The sequence below is a fragment of the Equus przewalskii genome, chromosome 5, assembly GCF_037783145.1.
Source record: "Equus przewalskii isolate Varuska chromosome 5, EquPr2, whole genome shotgun sequence".
NCBI lineage: Eukaryota > Metazoa > Chordata > Mammalia > Perissodactyla > Equidae > Equus > Equus przewalskii.
This window is the reverse complement of record NC_091835.1, coordinates 8,120,093-8,143,862: the sequence shown is the minus strand read 5'-3', so window position 1 is coordinate 8,143,862 and position 23,770 is coordinate 8,120,093. Positions and strand designations below refer to the sequence as shown.

General features: G+C 44.0%; 2 protein-coding genes and 1 long non-coding RNA gene across 21 annotated transcripts in view; 1 reads left to right on the top strand and 2 right to left on the bottom strand.

Moving 5' to 3' along the window:
• The window catches only part of PLCD4 (phospholipase C delta 4), a 23,026-nt gene extending 9,997 nt beyond the window's left edge, over nt 1–13,029 (bottom strand). For 17 of the 18 annotated variants that reach the window (XM_008536817.2, XM_008536818.2, XM_008536816.2 and 14 more), the window contains exons 1-6: nt 9,451–13,029; nt 5,660–5,715; nt 5,364–5,522; nt 3,940–4,168; nt 2,678–2,807; nt 1,651–1,882 (exon numbers count right to left, since the gene is read on the bottom strand). In XM_008536817.2, coding sequence (XP_008535039.1) covers nt 1,651–1,882; nt 2,678–2,807; nt 3,940–4,168; nt 5,364–5,522; nt 5,660–5,681 — 772 coding nt within the window. In that variant the 5' untranslated portion in view covers nt 5,682–5,715; nt 9,451–13,029. Of the gene's footprint in view, nt 1–1,650; nt 1,883–2,677; nt 2,808–3,939; nt 4,169–5,363; nt 5,523–5,659; nt 5,716–8,201; nt 8,360–9,450 lie in introns of those variants that run through there. The other variant, XM_070618277.1, reaches the window with a different exon arrangement.
• On the top strand, nt 10,023–22,653 carry LOC103561955 (uncharacterized). The gene is made up of 4 exons (XR_547594.2): nt 10,023–10,124; nt 10,241–10,381; nt 20,306–20,354; nt 20,708–22,653. It is a non-coding gene; the product is annotated as an uncharacterized lncRNA (long non-coding RNA).
• The window catches only part of CNOT9 (CCR4-NOT transcription complex subunit 9), a 27,872-nt gene continuing 19,830 nt past the window's right edge, over nt 15,729–23,770 (bottom strand). The window contains exons 6-8 of one of the 2 annotated variants that reach the window (XM_008536826.2): nt 19,728–19,826; nt 19,422–19,513; nt 15,729–18,037 (exon numbers count right to left, since the gene is read on the bottom strand). In XM_008536826.2, the coding sequence (XP_008535048.1) occupies nt 17,869–18,037; nt 19,422–19,513; nt 19,728–19,826 (360 nt within the window). In that variant the 3' untranslated portion in view covers nt 15,729–17,868. Of the gene's footprint in view, nt 19,335–19,421; nt 19,514–19,727; nt 19,827–23,770 lie in introns of both variants that reach the window. The other variant, XM_008536827.2, reaches the window with a different exon arrangement.

Sequence of the window (23,770 nt, the reverse complement as noted above, 5' to 3'; positions counted from 1 at the left end):
AAGTTGGGCAGGAAGTTTCATTCTTGACAGTAATAACTCAAATTGCTAGGGTAAGTCCACAGTTGCAAGATACTTCTCATGTGCATTATTTCATCTGATCACAAATTATTTTACAAATGAGGAAATTGAGTCTTAGGTAGGTTAAGCAACTTGCCCAAAGTTACAGAGTAAGAAGCAGAGCGGGGATTTGAGCCCAGATCTCCTGACTGACACGACACTCTGCAGCCAGAGTACAGTACCTGATTGTTGAGTGCAAGAAGAGGGAGCACCAAGAGGAGGGAGAGGTAGAATAAATTTAACTGATGTATATTGGATCCTGCACTGGGAATGGAAGATCCTATTTCTCAACCCTCCGACATTTCTATTTAGTTTTTTGAAATGATTGCTTTACAGCTTCCTTTCTTCTCTGAGCACTCACGTGAATCTGGAATCAGGACTTTCAACACTTTCTGTTTGACTCTAAGTTCCATGAAGGCAGTGTCCTCGTCTGACCTACAACTGTATCTCTGGTGCCTAGCATAGGTCCTGGCACATTACAGGTACCCTGTAAGCATTAGCTGAAGTAGTGAGTGAATGAATGAGTGAACGGGAGTGGGAGCTGAGACCTAGGAAACCTGGGTCACTTGTCTAGCTCTCATCTCATCTCATCTGTAATCCTCATTCTCAAGAGAGGCACCAGGTAAGAGTAAGATGACCTGGGTTTGAATCTCAATTTCCCCTCTCATTAGCTGTTGGCTTTGAGGAAGTCATTTCATCTTTCTAAACCTCACTTTTCCTTTTTGGCACAGCTGACAATAATAGAACCCACTTCAATGGGCCTTTGGAAGGATTAGAAGAGAAAAGACATGTAGCAATATTAGCACGTTAAGGGGTACTTAGCAAAGGCCTGATAAAGACTATTGCTTTTGAGTTACAAGGTAGTAGTGTGGACTAAATGAAGTAAGGGATGTGAAAGTACCTTGTAAACCATTTATTATTAATAAAGTAAATTCCTGGAGGGAATGGGGGGCAGGAAGGTATCTACTGAAGGGGTAAGGGGAACAGTCTGAGGGCACAGAGGGTGTATTGTAGCTGTGCTTGTTCAAAGCTGAATGACTGGCCTCCTCCTCATCCCCCTCAGCCAAAGACTGACTAGCTTCTTGGCTTAGGGGCTTAAAGACTCAAGAACAACTTGGAGGGTTTGGAGAAAGCCCAGGAAAGGGCAGAGAGCCAGCATTGAAAGAGACAGCAGACAGGAACCATGAAGGGAACTAGAGGAAAAAGAATCATATGCACTAGAGGAGAAGAGCCAAAGCAAGAGGACCAAGGATTTTCCATTTCCACTGAGGACAATGGCTGATACTGGGAAGAAATTCCTGAAAGTGAAGGATGTAAAACATGAGCATGGTAGAGGAAAGGGGATTTATGGAATGTTCTTCCTGAGAGATCTAGCATTTACAGAAGAGACTCTTGTCCTATCCGGGCAGGAAATGGCTGCTCTCCATCCAAAGGAGTGGGTGAATGAGATGAAGATGACTGGCCAGGGGTCCGGGGTAGGGGTGGACTCAGTCTTCCCTGAGTCAGCAGAAGCCTGCTTGTCTCTGGACCTTTCTAATCATGGTCCCCCTCCCCATGCCCATGTCTGGTGCCTCTCCACCCTGCTCCTCTTACCGCTCTCTGAAGGCTCATAGCGGTCGATGAGTTCCAGAGCAAGGTCAGAAGCATGGTCTCCTTCTTTCTGCTCCTCTCGGAGGAAATCCACAAATTCCAGCAGGGTCAGCTTCTGCCCATCAGCTGAAAAGTTTTCAAAGATTTCCTGCACCTCAGGACGCTTAGTCAATGCCTTATAGAACTGGACAAATTCTTCTCCCTCCAGAGTCCCAGACTGGGACGTGTCTGCTGTCTGCAAGAGAGGGTATAGGGGAGAGTGGATGAACCCTTTAGCAGCAAACTTTATGGGTTTGACTTGTCCAATCATACTGACAGATGGATCCAAACATGCTTCCAGAAAACTCCCACAGAACTCCTGCCATTTAGAGTTCACAGAAGAAACCACTTCAATAAGTAAAAAGCAAAATTTCAGCCATACCATTTGCTGCTAGAGAAAAATTTCAACTAGGAAGAATTAAATGCTCCCAAAGCTCCCTAAAACATCAGAAGATCCCTTCTCCTATTTACTCACATTCCAGTTGGAGTTTTCTTTTCCTATGTTTTTTTTTTTTCACTGAGGAAGATTAGCCCTGAGCTAACATCATGCCAACCTCCCTTCGCTTTACATGTGGGTTGCCCCTACAGCATAGCTGACGAGTGGTGTAGGTCCACACCCGGTATCCAAACTGGTGAACCCGGGCTGCTGAAGCGGAGTGCACTGAACTTAACCACTATGACATGGGGCCAGACCCCCAGCTGGAGTTTTCCATTGTACTGGGCACCTGTGAAATTCTGGCCATGGACAGAGAGGTCCTTGAGGTCTGATGTAATAACATATTTTTTACATCTTGTAAGATTGTGAATCATCTTTCCCACAAGACAGAAGAGTAACAATGCTATCCTACACTTCCCATTGAGCCTGGCATTGTGCTAAGTCCCATGGGAGAGATTCAACAAATGAGTGTTGCTGGGTAGGGTCAGAGTAATTCTGGCCAAATGAGAATGTGGCCTTGGCTGGCTTCTGCACATCCTTCCCCAAAAGACTCACCTGGAAAAGCTGGAAGGCATATTCTTGGTCCATTTCCACATTCATCAGGCGCAGTAACCGCTGGACTTCTTGGAAGGTCATCCGACCATCCTGGTTTTTGTCTCCACGCTGGAACCAGTCACTCAGCCATCCAGGACTGAGTCAAGGTAAAAGCACTGTGTGTGTGTTTGTGTGTGCAGATGTGTGTGCATGTTCATCCATTGACATCTCTCCCCTACTTTTGCTACCAGTCTCTCCCCCATGCCAATTCATTTTCCATGTGAGCTTCCAGAATAATCTCCCGAAAGCACCAATCTACCTTGTTCCTGCATGGCTCAGGTGCCTGCAGAAACCTCCCTGTTGCCTGAAGAAAGAAGCCCAAACTCCTTAACATAGAAGTTAAAATCCCCTTTGTCGCTGTGATCTGCTCCCAACCCAGCCTTGTCAGCACATCTCGGTCCTCCTGTACTTTAGCCGGACTCATCACTCCCTGCTCTCTGACGTCCCACTCCCTCTTCTGCTCTTCAATTTCCTATCTCTGGGCCTTCACTCACGCTGTTCCCTCAGGTGAGGGTGCCTTTCCCTCCTCCTCTCTTTATGTTCAAATTCTACTCATTTTCAAGGCTCAACTCAGATGCTACTTCCTCCCTGAAGCTTTCTCAGAACCCTCTCAACAAGAATTAAATACTTCTCCTTCCCTCGAATGCCCACCAATAACCTAAGTACCATAACACTTGGTTATAAATCCATGGTACTTAGATTACTTACACAATTCCATCCTCTCCACTGACTAAAGCAGTATCTGAGTCTCACTAATCTTTGTACCCTTAAATCCTGGCATAGTGCCTGATACATTCTGCTTAATAGATGGTGAATGAATGAATGAACTGGTGTACAAGGTGAGTACGATCTAGGTAACTTGACGTCAGTTGACACCACTAAGCCTTCTAAGGCGCTGCTTCCCACTCCTATGTAGTTAACACCACTGGGATCTTCTGTTCAGCTCTCAGGATCAGCACCTTGTTTGGTCCTTTGTCTCATACTGTCCCTTCCCCCAAACCTGATTCAAGCCCAAACTCTGCCTGGCTATGTCTTTGCCACCTCAAGCTTCCGTTCCTCTCTCAGTATCCTCAACCTCACATTGGCCTGAGCTGCCCCTGTCTACCCCATCTGGACTCTTGGGCCTCCCTAGCCCTGCCCCGCCTCCCACCTGTCCCTAGCCCTGCAGCATCTGGCTCCTTCAGTGACCCCCAGTCCCCACTCTGACTCCATCCTGTTGATACTGGTCCTGCCACTCCTGTTGGTCCATGCTGGTGACAAAGTCCACCAACAGCTGGAGCCCCTGCATCCAGATCCGGGCCTCGTCAACACTGTTGGCCACCAGGTCCAGGTTGGAGCGGCGGCCATGGAAGACGACAGTGAAGCCTTGCTCCAGGGGGAACTCCTCTGCCAGGCTGCGCAGTAACTCAGACTCATGGCCCTCACGCACTGTCTCCACGTCAGAGATTGAGACTGCCAGAGAAGAAGCAAGTGGGGGCACTGAGAAAGAGAGTCTGCCAAATCGCAGGGGCTTAGGGTCAAGGATCAGTACTCCCTTTTTCTCTGTAAAGCCATAGGGAGGAGGAACCCCACCTTCTTCAGGCTGAAACCCCAAAAACCTTAGTACAGAGAGACGTAGACTCCTGGGATTCAGGATTCCACGTGAGTCATCGCTGTTTTCATAGGCAGCATGGCAAGGGGCCTGTACTGGGAGTGGAAAGATCTGGCTACCAGCCACAGCTGGCAGTGTGACACCAACCAAAATGACTTAACCCCTCAGTGTCCTCATCTTAAATAAAGGATGGTCCCTTCCATGGCCAGTCCACATGGTGATCACATGAGGACCAGTGGGGCTGATGCATGGAAACACACTTGCAGGTCAGAAGCAGTTATACCAAAGCATGAGGTGTGCCCAAGTTCAATTCTCCCATTCTAGGTTTGAGGACATCCTCTTTCCAGATGTCTAAGAGGGAGCCAGAGAAATTCTTCCACCCTCTTTCCTCGGCTGTGGGTGGTATGGATCGTGAGCTCTGATTATGCCTCTAAAGCACTCTCTTAGATGTGTCCCAAGATCACATTTTTACAGGGATTATAAAGTGTTTGACCAATAGGATGTACACTATTATGATGCATTTATGATATTAAAAAATACTCCTCATTATGGCTAACATTTATTAAATGCATCAGTGTTTCAGGTCCAATGCTAGGTGCTTTATACATGAACTTATTGAGTTTCTGTAACCTACTAGGCAGGTACTGTTGAGTCCCCATTTTACAGATGAGGAAACAGAAGCTTAGTCTAAGTATCTTGTCCAAAGCCACTCAGCTAGAAAGTGGCAAGCCAGGGCTTTCATCCAGGCAGTCTGATGCCTGACATCATGCTCTTATTATAATAAGAAAAACAAGACACGACCTATGAGTTATTGAGCCTTATTATATGCCAGGACTCTGCTAAGCCCTTTACATGCAGCAACTAATTTAATCCTGATAACAGCCTTTAGAGGCAAGTACTGTTATAATTTCCATTTTACAGGCTCAGACATAGACACAAGTGGGATGGCACAAGGGCACATCGTAGGACCCTGGTCCCTCCCCTGCTCTCAGGCTGCTGGGCTCCTCAGGGTCCTATCCATCCACGTGCCCACCCGTAGCTATCCACATCACTCACAGCTGGGCTTGGCACTGCCTCCAGCCTGTCGGGCATGCCAGACTGTCATGCCATCGTCCTGAAGCCTGAAGTATCTCAGTTTCTTCCAGTTTTTGGACCTCACCTTGCGCATCGACATGCCTTTCTGCATCAGCAGGAGGTCTTGATTGACAGGCAGCCCTGGGCCAGAAGAAGCAGGGGCTGGGTAGCTTGTGGGGAGGGTGGAGGGCCCAGGAGGAGCTCATGAACAGGGGTCCAGCCTCCTCCCTGTCCCTGGGCTGTCTCCCCAAGCCCTCTTCTCCTGCAGTGGTACTCACGGCCTTGCAGCAGGAACGCCATGACCCACTGCTCCACCAGCTGCTGCTAGAGTAACCTAAAGGAGCCAGGAGGAGCAAAAGGCTTTGGGTTAATCTTGGTGGTCTTAGAATAACAGATCAAGGGAGGAAGAAAAGGAAACCAGTGTTTCCTGACTGCTCACGGTGCGTCAGGCACTTCATCTGCAGAGTCTGTAGCTCTTTTTACTTCTGAGTTCGGTAGCTCCGAGGCTTAGAGAGGCTAAGAAAGCTACCTCAAGTCATATAGGAATTCAGAATTTAAAGCCAAGTGTGTCTGATTCGAGAGCATCTGCTGTTTCCCATAGCCATCTCCTGACAGGGCTAAACTAGGGCTTTCTGACAAATACTCCCTTCCTCCCCAGTATCCCAAATCTACTAGGTAACCTTGTGCCACACTTCTCAGCTCCTCGTTATTAGGGACCACCATCTTGCTGGCTGCCCCCTTTCAGAATGTGGGATCTCTTTGCATCCTAGCCTTCTCTTCTCCAGGTGGAATCATCCCAGCTTCTCTATTCTGGGGGCCCTCTCCATGTGCCCACGTAGGTGGTCCAGCTCCTGCAGGGCTAGGGCAGAGCGTTTCTTTTGTTTCTTCTACAACACGTAGTTCTCTACTTAGCTAAATAAGCCGTCTTCTTCTACCTTCACATGGTAAAGCATATTTTCTACTCCTGTTCATAACAGTGATTCTTACAGTTTTAATGGACCAGATAAATTACATCGTTTTCAAGTTTTCTCTACCTACTAAAAAAGAGTACCTCCGTTAAGATATATGCTAATTTAGAACCTGGATAAGTTGTCCCAGTAGGTAAGAACAAACTTCCCTCGAAAAGAACTAAAAGATGTGATATGTGGCCACTTTGATTCTAGCTCTGCCCCTATGAGAAACACTCAACTCTTGACCAAATCATTCTGAAACTGGCAAAGCTTATGAAACATAAAACTCTAGGCTTTTGTATAAGCAAAGGATCTAGACTTGAATTGAAATGTTGCATTTTTTAATTGACAAGTTTAAAATTTTGAGAATGGTGAACATGTAAAAAACTAAAGGAATTTCTAAAGCGATCATTCAGTTAGCACTCCATTAAAACATCATGCAGCTAACGCCATATATTTTACAAAAGAAAAATCAGAAGTCCAGAAATGTGATGTGACTCGTCCGAGGTCACATAGCATATTAGTGCTCTATCTCTCTTTAGTGGGAAGAGCCTATAAAGTCATCCAGGGGTGACTAAGTCTTTAGGAAGAATATGGAGGTCACTGAGAATAAGCTTCCCTGACTGCGGGACCTAGAGAAGACTTTCTAAAGGAGTAGCAATGTGCTGGTGCCCAGAGGGACAGGGGAAGGTCGGAGAATCAGCCTGTAACCCAAGTGGGAAAGATAACTCAAGGCAGCTCTCAGGAGAAAGAGAACACTGGGCAATTTCAAGAAAAGGTTTTGCTGGCTGAGGCTGAATACGTGAGCCTGGATGAGACCAGAAGAACCTCTGAATGGAAGAAGGGACTTAGAGTGCTCCCTGAAAGACAGAACAGCATCTCTGCTTTTCTGGGCAGAGATGCACAGTTTGGAATCTGAAGCTTGCCAAAGCTACGAAGACTGAAGTAGGAAGTAACAGGCCCCTCTTAAATGCCTCAGGTCCTCAGACTCTAGGTGGGGGTGGAGTTAGCCTGGGAATGAAGTCTAATCCCCTTGTCAACCTCCTGCCTTATCTCCTCTCTGAACTTCAGCTCCCATGTCTGAGGCACAGGGGCTCTGGGATGGGGTGGTCCTTGGTCCTGGGAGAAGACAGAATTACCTTCCCTTGTGCCTGTCTCCAGGAGCCTCACAATGATGTCCTGAAACATGGGAAGCTTGAGAACACAGCCTAAGTGCCAGAACACCCCTATTTGGGAGCCTACCTCCTCTCAAGCCAGCCTTAAAAAATTACTTCATCCGTTTTTGTTAAACTCTTCCAACCCCAGGGCTTGGCATGCTCTTCCAGTCCTGCTCCTATTCCTGAAACATGATTTTAAACCTGTATCCAGGTGACGTGTGGCCATAAGAGGGCCAATTTCGACTCAGGGAGCCACAGAAAGTCAGAGCTGGACTTCATTTTATAGAGAAGGGGCTGGAGGACTAGAAGGATTCTCTGAACTGCTAGAATCACCTCATGAATTAAGTGGCAGAAGTGGAACTAGAACCAAGGTCTCCATATGACCAACTCAGAGATCTTAGCAAGACCCTGCCCTTAGAAAGGGCTTTCTTTAGGAAGCAGGTTAAAGCAGAGCTAAGAATCAACGAGAGACATGGATGTGTGGTCTCTCTCCTCCATCGTTTCTGTCCCCACTATATCCCATTCAATAGCCTTTCTTTTCTTTCTTCCTATTTTCTCTCCTTGCCCATCCTCTACCTGACTCTCCCTTTTCTGTCTCCCCAGCTCACTCTTCTCTCTCCTGATCCTCTCCCTGCCTCCCTGTTTGCTCACTTAAGGCAGCCTCTCTTTGCTCTCCTCTTCTCATCCTTCTCCTCATCCCTTCTCCCCATCACCTCTTCCTCTTTTGTTTCTCCTTCAGTCCCCAACAGCTCTGGTTCTCGTCCCCTGTGAGGATTTGAGACTGTGGTCCAGGAGGGAGGCCACTTCGGTTCAGACACTCAGCAGCATGTCCCTCTGCTCAGCCTCACTTTCCCCTGTATCCTAGGAGACTGACCAAACAAACTGCCCAGAGAATGGGACTTAGAACCTAGGTGTTCTAGGTCTTGCTGTTTCCTCTGGTGTCTGAAGGTAGGATGAGGATGATCGCAGCTGATAACAAGTGCAGTTAGGAGAGAAGGGACAAAGGATTTGGGAGTGGGAGCAAGAGCAAGAGGCAAGGAGCAGAGGATGAAGACTGAGAGTCAGAGAGATTGGGTCTTAACTGTCCACCCCTAGAAATGTATGTGGAGATCCTTGAGGATATGGATAATTACCTCTACAATACAGATAAGAAAACAGAGACACAAAATAAGGTGGGAAGTGGCCAGGGCTGCCGAGCAAGATTTGGTCCTCAACTTCCAGGTGGGTTGTGTCTAGATGGACTTCGGCAGAGTTGCCAGTGGTGCCAATGGCATTACAGGGGAATTCAGGGCGTCTCAGGTCTTTCTGAGGGCAGGCAGGAAGAAAATCGTTTTGTCTACTCTCTTGCTTCTGAGCAGGATTATGCCTGACCTACTTCGTTTAAAGAGGACAGAATGGCTCTGGTCACAGGTCACAGCCCTCAGAATGTCAGAGCTCGAAGACTCTACGTGTCTAATCCAGAGGTTCCTGGCTATATCAATATCCCCTGAAGAGTGTCTTAAAATAGAGATTCCTTAGGCCCGCTCAAAATCTACCAGATCAGCATTTCCAAGGATGGAGCTCAGAAATATTTATCTTTACCAAGCACCCCTGACACACAGGCAAGCCTGGGAAACCCTGAACTCCCTCCTGTCACAGTTCTGGAAGTTGTAGTCCAACTACCTAAAGCAAGGCTCCTATTCTCTCCCTTCTCTTACTAGCGTGGGGCTCACTTCTGAGTGGCAGCCTTGGGCAGCTACGAGGACCCCATATAAAGAAGTGACTGACACAGCAGGGGGAAAGCCATAAGTCAAAGAGGCCAAGCTAGAGAGAACCAGGAGGTTGGAGTCTTGTAGACCTGTTTGGGCAAAGGAGTCCAGGGTACAATTTAATCAGAGTGGGTAAACCTACGGAGGGCAGAGTTAGTGACTCAGGCAAGGAAGAGCTTGGAGCAGAGGCTGGTCAGAGCCTCCAGGCCCTTACCGTGGGCAGGGTAGCAGTCCTGTGTCTGTGAGCTCCGCGATGCTATCCACTGTGGGACGAGGAAACCCTGCCAGCTTCCTTTTCTCTTTTGCTCCTCTTGCAATCCTTCGCTTCCTTCCCTCTTCTACCGCAGTTTGCTGCTGTGACTGGCAGTTACAGCCAGAGGGAAGGAGTAGGGTGGGGAGAGGTGTGAGCTCTCCTCAGTCCAGCCCCTCCAATTCTTAAAGGCCCAGGACATTGGTCAGTGTGAGGGAATAGTGGGGGTGGGGTGGATAGAAAAGGATTAAGGGGAGGGATTGACGGGCACTACATCTCCAGGGAGGAGGAACCTGGCTGCCCTTCATCTGGATGCCAGCCCTCACTGACCCCAATCCCACAGTAGCTCTCAAAATGAAACCCAAGGAGGGTCTGACTTGCAGTGCTCCATGAATCACTACTTTTCATTCTGGTCCATTTCTCTCAGCACGTTATACGGCTGTCTTTGCCCTTATTTCATCTGGCTCCTTTCCATGGTGTCTATTTCTATCAGCCTGCTTCTGTGTCTCTGCATCCTGCCTTGCAGGGCACTCAGTCTAGTTCTGTGGCACAGGGAGAGGAAAAAAGAAATAGGATGGGAAAGGAGGAAGATGAGGAGAAAGAGAGGAGAGGAATGATCTTGGAGTGCAGAGGGACGGGTGAGTATCTATGCACTCGCTAGATTTAGCACTTGCTAAATATTGAAGGAATGCATACATGAATGTATGAAACAATCCACTTATTCTTCCTTTACATTCATTCATTCTACGAGCAGTTGTTCAGCACCTCAATGTGCAAGGACATATATGCGTGTTCATAAAGGTCTTTGTAGAGATGAAGCAGTCTCACGGAGTGTAAGGATCGACGGCAAAAGAGGAGCACAAGACTGGAAAGACACCCAACTGGGGAAAGGAAGGTAATGAGCTTCTTACAAGGGGGAATAAATGGGCAGCTGAAACAAAAACCAAGATTGAGGAAAGGGGACCAAGTTAGGAGAGGAATAGGGGATTGTAAAGGGCTTTATTATAGCCCCATCCTTCACAGTGAGAAATTGAGGTCCAGGGAAGTATAGGCAATATCCCCGACTCCCGTGTCAGCAGCAGGGACAACCAGTCCCTTGCACTCTCCCAAGCACTGTGAGCTGGAACCTGCTTTTGCTCTGTCTGGGGGAAGACTGCAGGGTATGGCTCTTTCTGGACCAGTGGGTGATAGTGAGGGCATAGGGCACAGCCCTGTGTTTGGACCTCTGTGGGATCCTTTCTAGTGAGGTGTGTCTGAATCACAGGCAAAGAGGGAAGTAACTGTATGAAATGATGTGGTTTTGCCATGGCTCCCCCCAACACCCTTCAACTGCCTAACATTCTACCATTAGTGAATATTTATAGCTAAACCTTTAGTCTCATTAAAATAAAATCCTCCTAAGTGATTACCATAAATGTCAGGATACTGCGTACTTTGGGGAGGAGGGAGGAGTTGTGATGGGGTGGGGCACAGCTGGCTTCTGGAATAGCTGGCCAAGTTCTATTTCTGGTCCTGGGCACTAACATGGGTCTTCACTTTATAATAACTTCTTAAGATACAGCTTTCCTTTCTGTAGTTTTCTATATCTGTTATATTTTACAATATATTTTACAAATTTTTCTGATAATTTCTGAAGCCCTATTAGCCTTTCATAATTTACACCTAGGTTCAGTTTACCATACTCTACTGAGAGTAGGTTTTGATAAAGGAGGAGGAATACGTGGGGAGTGGAGGCATAAGAAGGAGGCCATTCCTAGCGAACAGAAGACTAGAGGGCACCAAAATTTAAGCCGCTGATTTCAGATTTATTTAATGGAGGCCCTGTCTCACACGTGTATCTTGCTCTCCCATTTCTACTTCCCCAAGACCTCATGTCCTTATTTTTCCATGCTTCCCCTTCACATTCCTCACTCCTCTTCTACACTCCAGGACTATCTACGGCTTGCCTCTTTCTGAGTCACTATTTGCCTTCCCTAATTGCTGCCCAACCTCCTTCCCCTCTGGGTGTTCTGTGAGAGGTACTGTCTCTCATCCTGGGTTTTCTGAAAGAGCCCAGATCTCAAGTATTTGGGTTCAGCATTCTCATAAGCACACCAGTTCTCCCTAGATTGTGTGTTCGGATTTTCAGGGCAGGCCCTTGGAGACCGTCACAAGGTTAGTGTGGCTCCAAAGTGTGACTTAGAAGACATGCCCGCTGCAGGATGCTGTTTAGATCCAGGAAGGGAGCAGACAGACAGGGCCCTGGGCACAGGAACTGTCCATCTGGTTTAGTTGTTCCTATTTCCATAATGCTCCTAGCCCTTCCCCCACTGTTGTCTATTATTAACAGATCCAGAAACCTGATCAGGGCAGCAGCAGCAGAGGGACTTTCTGGGAACCATGCCCAGAAAAAGGCCTAGAAGCCCTAAATTGAAATGAAGGGGCAGCTGGCAGAGGGAGACCTAAACACTGTAGTCTCATGCTGCCAGCCAGGCCAGCCGAGACCTTCCTCCTGACACCCAGGGGAGATGCTCTGAACATCTCTGCTTCTCAGAATAGTCAGGGTAGGGATTCAGAGAACTGTTCCTTAGCCCACCCAGCCGAACTACTCAAACTTCTGAAATAAAGCCCATCTTCTCGGTGGGCAAAAAGGCAACTCAAAATATTGAATTCCATCTAAAAAATAATTCTTATGAGACCACCTGTAGAACTAAAAGCCAGGATATAAAACTTCAAAAGGCCAGAAAAAGTACAGCTACTCCTCCATTCCAGGAAAATTAAAAAACAAACAAAAAAGTGGAGGGAGAACAAGGAGGTATAAAATAAACCAGAGAACATGATGACAGAAATTAGGATAAAAAATACAAATGGTGTAATATTTCCTAGTTAGAGACAAAGCTCTCAGAAAAGGTCATAAAACAAAATACAAGTATATGCTAGCCATGAGTCATGTCTGCAAAAAGGTGTTACTAAGAGATTGAAAGTTGGGGCCAGCCCATAGTGGCATAGTGGTTAAGTTCATGCACTTCACTTTGGTGGCCCAGGGTTCGGGGGTTCAGATCCTGGGTGTGGACCTACACACTACTCATCAAGCCATGCTGTGGCAGCATCCCACATACAAAATAGAGGAATATTCTATGTGCCAATCTTCCTAAAGCAAAAAGAAGAAGATTGGTAACAGATGTTAGCTCAGGGCCAATCTTCCTCACCAAAACAAAAAACATTGAAAAGTTAAGGAGGAAATCTGGGAGTGGAAAATTCCAATTTTGTCCTTATTCAAGATTGCCTTGGCTGTTTTGGCACTTTGCATTTCCATACAAACTTTAGAATCAGCCTGGCAATTTTCACGAAAATAAACCTGTGGGGATTTTTAGTTAACCAGTGGATCAATCTGAGAGAATTAGGATCCTTACAATACTGTTTTCCAATCCATGGAGATGATCTCTCTCTCCATTTTTGTAGGTGTTTAATTTCTTTCAAGAACGTTTCATTATTTTCAATGTAAAGTTTCTGCATATCTTTTGATACATCTATTTCGAGTTATTTGATTTCTTATGCTATTATAAATAGCTATTATTTTTGAAATCTTTTGAATATAGCTATTATAAAAAGCTATATTTTTGAAAATTTTTTTGTTGTATTTAGAAAAATGTAGTTGATTTCTTTTTGTATATTGACTGTGTATTCTGTGACCTTGCTAAATTCACTTAATTCTTAAGAGTTTGTAGGGTTTTTTGGATTATCTACGTATACTATCATGTGTTGTCAGCATTTTTCCTTTATAATCCTGTCTTTTATTTTCTTGGCTAATCGCATTGGATGGGACCAAGATAATGAAATGGATATGTGACAGTCGGCATCCTTATCTCATTTCTCATCTCATGGAGAATGATTTCAATATTTTATCAAGAGGTTTACTGTAGGGTCTTTGTTGATACTTTTTATTAGATTAAGGATGCACCCTTCTGTTCTTGGTTTCCAACTTTTTTTTTTTAAAGATTGGCACCTGAGCTAACATCTGTTGCTAATCTTTTTTCTTTTTTCTTCTTCTTCTTCCCAAAGCCCCCAAGTACATAGTTGTCCCCAAAGCCCCCAAGTACATAGTTGTATATTCTAGTTGTAGGTCCCGCTGGTTGTGCTATGTGGGATGCTGCCTCAGCATGGCCTGATGAGTAGTGCCATGTCTGTGCTCAGGATCTGAACTGGTGAAACCCTGGGCTCCCAAAGCGAAGCATGTGAACCCAACCATTTGGCAACGGGGCCAGTCCCTCAACTTTTTTTTTTTTTAATCATGAATAGGTATTGAATTTTACAGCATTCTTTCCTGCATCTACCTAGATGATTGTGTGATTTTCCTTATATGTTGATTGTAGTGAATTGCACTGATTAGTTTTGAAGTACTGAATCAATCTTATTTTTGCAGTAAACTCAAATTAGATACGATGCATTATTAATTTTTTTGCCAAGGAAGATTCGCCCTGAGCTAACACCTGTGCCAATCTTCCTCTATTTTGTATGCAGCTGGCCACCACAACATGGCTGCCAATGAGCAGTGTAGGTCCACACCTGGGAACCAAACCCTGGCCACTGAAGCAGAGCACACCAAACTTAACCAGTAGGCCATGGGGCCAGCCCTCCATTATCATTTTTGCATGTTGCTAGATTTGCTTATTTCGTCTGGGAATTTTACACCTACATTCACAGGAGTTTGGCCCCAGGTTTCTTTTCTTGTAATAGCCTTTATGGGTTTTGGTGTCTGGGTTATACCACTTCAGAAGTGAATTGGGATCTGTTCCTTTTCTAAAACTCTGGAAGTTTATTAAAGATTGATGAAAGATACGAGTGATGTCCCTTACTCCATTTCTAACACTGTTGACACACACTCTTTTTTTTCTGATCAGTCTACTAAGGTTTATCAAATTTTTTTTCGGTTTTCAAAGGAATGACTTTTGGCTTCAACGATTTTTTTTACATTTGTTTTCTATTTCATTGACTTTTGCTTGCTTGCTTTTTTTTTTTTTGTATTCTTCTTTCTGTTTTTTGAATTTGCTTTTCTTTCCCAGTTTCTTGACATGAAAATTTAGATTACTGACTTCAGCCTTATGTTTTGTAATGTGAATTTAAGGTAATGCATATTTCTCTTTTATGTATGGCTTTACCTCTATACCACAGGTTTTGATATGGCACACCTGCATTATCATTCAATTAAAATTTATTTCTAATTTCCTGTGATTTCTTTTGTAACCCATGAGTTATTTAGAACTGCATGGCTTGTTTCTTAAACAGGGACTTTCCAGTTTTCTTTTTCCTAGCTTAATCCCACTGTGTTATAGAACATTCTATTCTAATTTTTTGAAATGTTTTGAGGCTTGCTTGCTGGTCCAGCTGTGATCACCTTTGGTAAATGCTTCCCGTGTGGTTAAAAAGAATATGCATACTGTTGGTTTAGGGCACAGTGTTCTATGTCAGTTACGCTAGGTTTGTTAATTGTGTTGTTCAACTTATCTGTTACATCTGCTTCTGAAATAAATGTATTAGAACATTTTTTAAAAAATTAAATTCCACAACATTCAGAAAAGAAATCTCATTTCATTCTATGGTTTCCTAGTCCAAATATTTTCCTTAGGCTTTTGGATAGCAATAGCTTTGTGTATCTCCCTGCCTTTCCCAGCTTTTGAGCCACAGGAATAGTGAGAAAGGGAGTCATATACACAGAAGGATAGTAAGGAAGGCAGGCTCTGAAGGCTACCAATGTCTGTCCTTGCCCTGCTCCACCAGTGAAACAGTTACATGCTCTCTAAAGCCTTGCAAAAAAGAAGCTGGAAGCAGAGCTTGGCTCTGTCCCACTGAGAGCCCAGAATAGGCCTGGAAACAGCTCTGGAGAGGTGCTCCTCTAAGTCTTAAACCCCAGAAGGAAACGAATATTAAAGTCTGTGATAAAATGTTTCAAATATTACGTCTTCACTTACAGAAGTCTCTCCTATACCAGTACTAAGGTCTGGCCACTAGAGCCAGCAGTGAGATTCTGTCCCAGGAATAGACACCTTACCAGATAAAGGGCACCATCCCAGCCTCCCAAACAGCTTTTATACATCAGCAAGACTCTCCCAAAGGACCTATCCACAAAGGAACCATCTTGGCAGGGCAGTGTGCTTGTGTAGGTGGACAAAGGGTGGAGGCACTGTAGATAAGGATCACCTGACCAAAGTGCCTAGATAGCTCTATCTTGACAAAATAAACTCTCCGGTTTAAAGGAAAAATTATTTTTATAAAAACAGAAGCATGTTTTATTTCAATCCTGTTGAGGGAGTAAGAGGGATGAAAACACAAAATGAGGGGAGGGGTCTCTTTATAAACACACACATCAGGATCAACTACAAGGAGTAACACCCATTTCCACCCCTCCCCACAACTCCTATGTGGGGTTCAAGGCTAGCTGAGAACAGATGGAACAAGAATTAAGACACTATTGGCACAGTAACATGGCCAATGCACCGAAAAGATGGAGAGAGAATTTCCCAGGGAGCAAGGCCCTGGGCCTCAGCTGCTTCCCCAGTGGAGGGAGAATGAGAAAACTTTGGCTCAGCAGGAAGGTGGTTGGCAAAAATCAGGGTTACCCTAGCTGGACTCTGCAGATCACAAACTGTGGGCAGAAGGGAGTCAAGAGTCTATCCGGTCCATGCTGTTCTCTGCCTTCTCCAAGACCTCTTCTCTTCAGGTCTGAGATCACTGAGAGCTGGCCTGCTTCTCCTCTTCATTTTGGAAGGCAGGGGAATAAGTGCTTATTCCACCCTTCCTACATCTAGGCTACCTAATTACTACTCTCTGGGCTCTAAAGAGACAGAAGCCAACTAACAAGGCCGGCTCCCTTTATGAAAGTCGGCTTGAAAGAGCCCTTGTGTTGGCAAAACTGCCTCAGCAAAGGTTTTTCCGAGCCTGCCCCTCCCCAAACTTGTTCAGAGACGCCTTCATTTGTGTGAGATGTGGACATGAAATACTGCGTCTCTCTCTAGAGTTGCATTAACAATCTCATCTTTCACTGGAAATAGGGATGAGAGAGAGAACAGGTGTCAGCAGGGGGAAGGACTGGGTGGAAGCAAGGCAGTTTACATCGGGTTACAGATTCAACGCTCTGGACTGGGAACAGAGTCATCCAAAGCTCCAGAGAAGGAAGGGGGATTCTCTGACACCATTTGAACAAGTGGAAAATATTTTAGTGGCAATCCTGTAATTCCCATAGACGAAGAGGGAATGTGTAAAAAAAAAAGGTGGGGGGAGACTAGTGAGCAAGCAGAGTCCAGCCCTCCATCTTACATCTGAGTAAAATTAACTCATTCAGCTAATACTGCTTCAAGTACAATCATGAAGACAGATGGAGCTGCAGAAATTCACACTAAAGCAAAGAATAGGATCAAGTAGCCTACCATCTTAATCCCAGGCACCTCCCTTTTAAAAGTCATCCAGGAAATATCTTTGAGAATTTGAATAGAAGGTGAGGTCACCACCGCCTCTCCTCCCCCAGTGCAATACCCTTCCAGGACAGCCTGATGAATTAAGACGTCTGTTTTAAGTTTAATAGGAGGGAAGTGAAAAAGGGAAAAGCACTGAGATTTGGAAAAGCTAGCAGCTAAAGCCAGAAACAAGGTTAAGGTCCTTGTGGCATCCAGACCTGGGGGCAGAAGAATGGGAAAGGGAGAGGAAATAGGCGGTGGCTTCCTGCTGTCCTTTGGCTTTTTATCTCTCCTCTATCTCCCATTCCTCCCAAAGCTCATGCAGCTATTGGCCTGCTGGAGGGGATGTAATGCCCAGACCAACTTTTTATTGAGCTTATGCAGCTAACAGACTTGTAAACAGTGCCAATTGACAAAGTTTTGCTGAATATTACAGCTTGTGTCCACTAAATACACCTCTCTCTGAGATTAAAAACAAAAAACCAAAGTAAACAAATACTGAGAGAGAGAACGAAGAGACACATCTTGAGTCTTCCAGGAAGGCAAAATAGAAACGCCACATGGCTTGGTCCCAGGCGTTCAGCATGCCTAGAGTGCTGCTGCTGTCACCACTGTCCCCCCTGCCAGTGGCTAGGTGAGGTGGGCGAGAAGGGTCATCTTGGGCATGCTGCAAATACAGCATTTGCTGGTGTTGACACCCTCCTGGGGCTGTGGTGGCGGACTGCTTTGTCAGGAGCCCGTTCCCTGGGAGTAACAGAGGGAGCCCAGGTCCTCAAGGCAGCCCGAGATGGCAGCTCATACACCTCAGCGGGGGCACCTCGCCCCTCTTCTCCAGTGCAGTTCAGCATTGAGGTTGTCTATTTCCGGTCAGCATTAAACCTGAGCTGTTTTCCTCGCAGGTTTCCCCTCCCTTCCCCAACTTGGGGGAGTAGTGGGAGGGGACAGGGGAGGATCACTGAGGGGGCAGGGGGATACCCCGGGGATCGGTGACCTGGCCCTCTTGCAGGTTCTTCACCAGTTGTGCAAGCCAGCGTTTCGTGGTGGTGTCATCTTTTAGCACCTGGGCGAAGGTCGTGTCCTTCAGCTGGTCAGGGAGGCACTGCCTGAGCGCTTCACGTGCCCTACATCAGAAACAAACCAACCAACCAGGGAGACCAACACATAAACTCACATTTGGGGGACAGTGAAGAGCCCCTTCCTTAGACATAAACATACAGAATCCTGGGAATCTACAGCTCTGTCGAGTTACTTTAAGAAGCCACTAAAATTCCTTAAAGCTTATATTAGGCATAGGCTCAGTTTCAGAACAATGCCCCAGTGTAGAATTTTATGACAAGGCAAAATGGAATAAAGTGGTGAAATAGTTTACTTCATTCAAATTGCTTTCTGACTTATTACAGTAAATATTGTCAACATACTCATGTTAGAAATACATGGATTATAGTAAATGAGACATTTCCTAAATCAGTACATTAACAGGGGATATGACCTACCTCATAGTATGATAAATTAAAGAACTTTAATTCTAAACTAATATAAATTGTCTTTCCAAAAACTGCCTCAGTTTTAAAGTTAAAATCTCTAATAAGAGTTGAGCAGTAAAAACAAAACTATGGCAGCAGCATTATCAGATAAACTTTTAAATATTTCATTTTCTTTAAAAGATGACCGTCAGAAAGTCAAATCTGAAAACCTCAAAAAGGTACATGTTAACTATTTATAAGGCTGTTTTAAACAAAGCTATGGCTTCTGTACTCAGACTAGTTTCTTTGTACAAGTAGTATTTTAAATAAACTATTTTAAAACTTTGGTGAAAACAGGAACCACTGAAGAACAGGACAAAATGGCTGAAGAAACAGCTAGGGTTTGAATAACTTCAGTGGGAGGAGGCTGAATTCACATTAAATCATGTTATCCCCGTTCCTAGGAACACAGAAATCATCCCATTATGTGGTTTAGCAGAATCTGAGCAAGTGGCTTTTAGTTTGAATTATGAATTTACAGTGCAAAAGGTCAAACATTTCTAAAATGCATTATACCTACAATGTATGATTTTTGGCAGAAAGATTACAAACAGAGGGAGATAAAATAATTAGCTCAAGGACTTTACAGGAATCGAAGAGAGAACTGGAAATATAATTCAAAAGCCCTCTGGGCTCTGTTCTTAGAGATCTTTGAAAACAGACTTCTCTTTCTGACCACCTGGAGTGGCAATAGAAAGCTCAAACCACAGGCGTAACGTATCATAAGGTTCCCTGGGAACTGTCTGGACTCTCTGGAATTTTAGAGTAGGGTACAGAGTTACAGTGGGGAGATACAACTCTGATGGATTTTTTTAATTCAGCACTTGCGATGTCAAAAGGAGTAAATCCAGTTCTGTCTCAGACAAACCACATACGGTCATATCTCTTCTCTGTCCTAAAGATATAGGAGGCATGCCATGAGATGGGGCAACCATTTGCAAGAGTATTTCTCCCAAGTCCTATAAATCCTGTAAATGTTTACCTGGGATTATCCGAGAGTCGAAGGTAACATCTCACTACATGCTTCAGCAGACGGGCGGAAGGCTCTTTGGATAGCTGCAGGACCATCTTACCCTGTTTCTCCCAAAATGGGGTGGGGTAGGAAGAAACACACAAAACACAAAATAATCCTAGTTAACACCACAGATCAGATATTGAAAGAATCATTATACAAAGTTCCAGGGTAGTTATTTCTAGCTGGAAGACTGAAGCTGCTCAGTGTCAATTGCAAAGGGACTAAGCTATGTGACGAGAAGCAGTTGCAAAGGGGGTCAATGAAAAAACTCACCAAGATCATGGCCACATGGGAGAAACGCTCATATGTTTGACAGATATAAGCCAAACCAGTGTCATCTAAGAGGATCTTCTGGAGGATGAATGTGGCAACCTGGAGTAAAACAAAATTAAGGAGTTCAAAATGTTGCTCAGACTTGTTTCCCAACTGTCCACTCTTCTCTCAGGAATAACCATGAGTCAGAAAATTAAGCAGAGACCCTTGCATTATATACAACTTATTCAAGGAGATACGCATAGTACAAAAAATTAATACTAAATATTACCATATTGAACACTTACTATGTGCCAGAATTTTTCCTAAAGGCATAACACACCTTATCTTATTTTCACAATAAACTCCCGAGGTAGGTACCATTGTTATTCTCATTTTACATAAAAGGGTAGGTTATGGGGAATTATCAGATTCTCAAAAGCAGAGAGAATTTCTGTTATTGAATACCTACTATGTGTCACGTGTAACTGCTAATCAGTAACATACTTGTCAGGTTAAGGTCCTAAGTGACAAAGCTACTAAGTCACAGAGTTGAGATCCAAACCTAGTTTGAATATAGTGTCTCCTCTTTTCCACAGGCCAAGATGATTTCAGAGATTCAGCTAGGCTTCATCTCTTCCAAATGAGGTAACTAAGGCTTTTTCTATTCTGACAAGATCTTTAAGAAATAAGATTTTTAAGCCTCCCTTCCAAAGTTGTTCCTATGGTAATAAAGAATATCCTCAAGGAGGGCAAAAGGAGTAAAGGGGTACATGTGTATGGTGATGGATGGTAACCAGATTTCTGGTGGTGAACATGATGCAGTCTATACAGAAGCCAAAATATAATGATGTATGCCTGTAATTTATATAATGTAATAAACCAATATGACCTAAAAAAAAAATACTAGTTTAATTCAAGTCAAACAATTATTATAACAATTCTCTTCCTTGGCTGCTCATTAGAACCAACTGGGGGAATTATTTATTTTATTTTACTAGGGTTTAACATTGTGGTTGGCTAAACAATGGCACCCGAAGATATCGAGGTCCTAATCACCAATCTCTGCCATATAAGCAAAAGGAGACTTTGCTGTGTAAGTGAAGGATCTTGAGGGAGACTAATTGTCCTGGATCATCTAAGTGGGCCCTAAATGTACTTGCAAGTGTCCTTATAAGAGGGCAGTGGAGGGAGATTTGACCACAGAGAAGGCAATGTGACAGAAGCAGAGAGAGATGTGAACATGCTACCCTGCTGGCTTTGAAGACAGAGGAGGTGGGGCATGAGCCCCAGAATGCAATTCTAGAAGCTGGAAAAGTCAAGGAAAAAAGGCCTCCAGAGGGAACAGCACGCTGCCGGCACCTTGGCTTCAGCTCACGGTTTCTGGCCTCCAGAACTGTGAGAGAATACATTTGTGTTGTTTTAAGCCACGAAGCTTGTGGCCATCTGCTACAGCAGCCACAGGAAACTAACACAAACATATTCACAGTAAAATGTGTGAAGCGCACAAAGTGCACTAATCTTAAGTGTATCTTGATCAATTTTTACTTGTGTACACATTTGTGAACCACAACCACATACTTCCAGCACCCCAGAAGGTTCGCTGTGCCTTATCCCAGTCAATATCCTTCCCTGAGAGGTAACTGCTATTCTGATTTATCCCCATTGATTGGTGTCGCCTGTTCTCAAATTTCTCATAATGGAATCATACAGTATGAACTCAAACGTGTCTGGCTTCTTTCACTCAATGTAACGCCTACCACGTGTTGTATATATCAGTTCATTCTTCTTAATTACTATGTTCTTTACTTTGGGACTTTATTTATCCTTTATGAATAAAAATGCTATAAACTTTCTTGTACATGTTTTGATGTACACAAGAGCTCACTTCTCCTGGGGACACCTAGGGGTGGGACTGCTGGGTCCCAGGGGAGGCTTAAGTTTACAGTGAATACTGCCAAAGAGCTCTCCAAAACAAGTTATATCATACACTTGCTGAGGGGGACTTGTAAAAAACACAAATGTCCAGATTTTACCAACCTGGAGAAAGATTCAGTGGGTCAGAGACGGGACCTGGACATCTACATTATTAAAACATTTCACAGGTGATCATGTCACACAGCCCTGATTGAGAATCTCTGCCTTACTGGCTGCCTACTACTGCAAGGCCTTAGACTTAAGTATTGTACATAAAAAGTGAACACGATCAGGTTCATGTTTAGATGGAGCAAAGGAAGAAAAACAAGCCAGGAACTGACTACTAACCATAAAAGGCAGGATGTGAGAACTATTCTAGCTGAAGCATAAAGGCCAATGGGAAACTATACACATTAAGGATGGATTAATACTAGTAAGGGGCAAGGAATGTAAATAGGGGAGGGATCATTAGACTGGGGGGGTTCCCTGAAGAGGAAGAGATGTCACAAAAGAAGAAACGGGTCTTTTTTTGCCCCAGCCAGAAGAAGCCAACTTGAAAAACCTATTCATAGGCAACAACTAATAAAAGATGACAGAGTGCAGCTGTACCCATTCCAATCCTATCCCAGAAATCCACTGAAATTAACAAAAAGAAGTAAAATTAGAGAAGAAATGAGAGAAGAAAATCATGAACATAGATCACATCTCACTTATGCTTTGTGTGTTTGAGCAAAAACTAAAGACAGAGGTCTAAATACCTCCTAACACACATATGCTAGACTGGTAGACCCAGTGGAAAAGTATTCACAGGCAAATACTTGACTTAAAAGCTGGCAGCGTCAGCTCATACCACCTCTCTTTCCATCCATTATTTTTAAACAAATAGCAATCTTGGATAGAACTGCTCCCACATGGAAACTTTTGCAGAGACAGCCACAAGAGGTAACAAGTAATAATTATCTACATTTTCAAAGAAATTGAAGAGAACATGGACTATAAAAAAGTTAAAAAAAATTCAAAGATAAAAAAATTCAAAGAGCTGAAAAGACATGAGAAGTAAGATGGCAGAGACTAGGGGAAAAAAATGGATATAATATTAAACTGCTACTGGGGGCCAGCTCCGTGGGTGAGTGGTTAAGTTTGCGCACTCCACTTTGGCAGCCTGGGGGTTTACCAGTTTGGATCCTGGGCATGGACCTATGCACCGCTCATCAAGCCATGCTGAGGCAGCATCCCACGCAGAAGAACTAGAATGACCTACAATTAGTACATTCAACTATGAACTGGGCCTTTGGGGAGAAAAAAGAGGAAGATCAGCAACAGATGTTAGCTCACGGCCAATCTTCCTCAGTAAAAAGGGAAAAAAAAAGAAACAGTCCATGCATTCTGAAAAAAAAAATTATACTGCTACATATATACACGGGATATTTCTGGAAGGATACAAGAATGTGGTAACACTGGTTACCACTGGGGAGAACTGAGAGGTTGAGGTAGGAGATTTACTTTTACTTGTATATTTATTTGTACTATTTGAATTTTTTACTTTATGTATGTATTGCATATTCAGAATAAAAAATTTTCAAATCATGACATCTGCTTACACCCAACTCAGTAATAAATATTCATTGAATTAAAAATTATTCAGTGTGACTACTTCATATTTCAGAGGTAGAGGTTGGATACTGCTAAAAGTAGTCAGCAACATGGAAAAACAGCCTTGAGAAAAAAATCACATATAAAATAAAAATATAAAAAATGAATAGAGAGGGGAAAAAAAGATAGGTAAGAAAGATAGACAATACAGCATAACTGATGTTGCTGAAGCAAGAGGCCAGAATAAATTAAAGAGAAAACTATGAAAATTAACAAAAAATAGATACAAGGAGTATGCTCTTCCAGAAAAAGAATCTCACATAAGAGTATCAAATGAAGTTGAAAATAATTTTTAAAAAACTTATAGATACCCACACAGAAAAGGCAAATTCACTAACAAAAGGAAAAATTAGGCTGGCCCAGATTTCACTACAACATAATACCAGAAGACATCAGGGGTATGGCAACAGAGTTCTGAGAGGCAAAAATGAGATAAGAATTTTATATCTAGTCATGTTGTCATTCATTGTTGATGTGGAAAGTAGGCAGAAGCT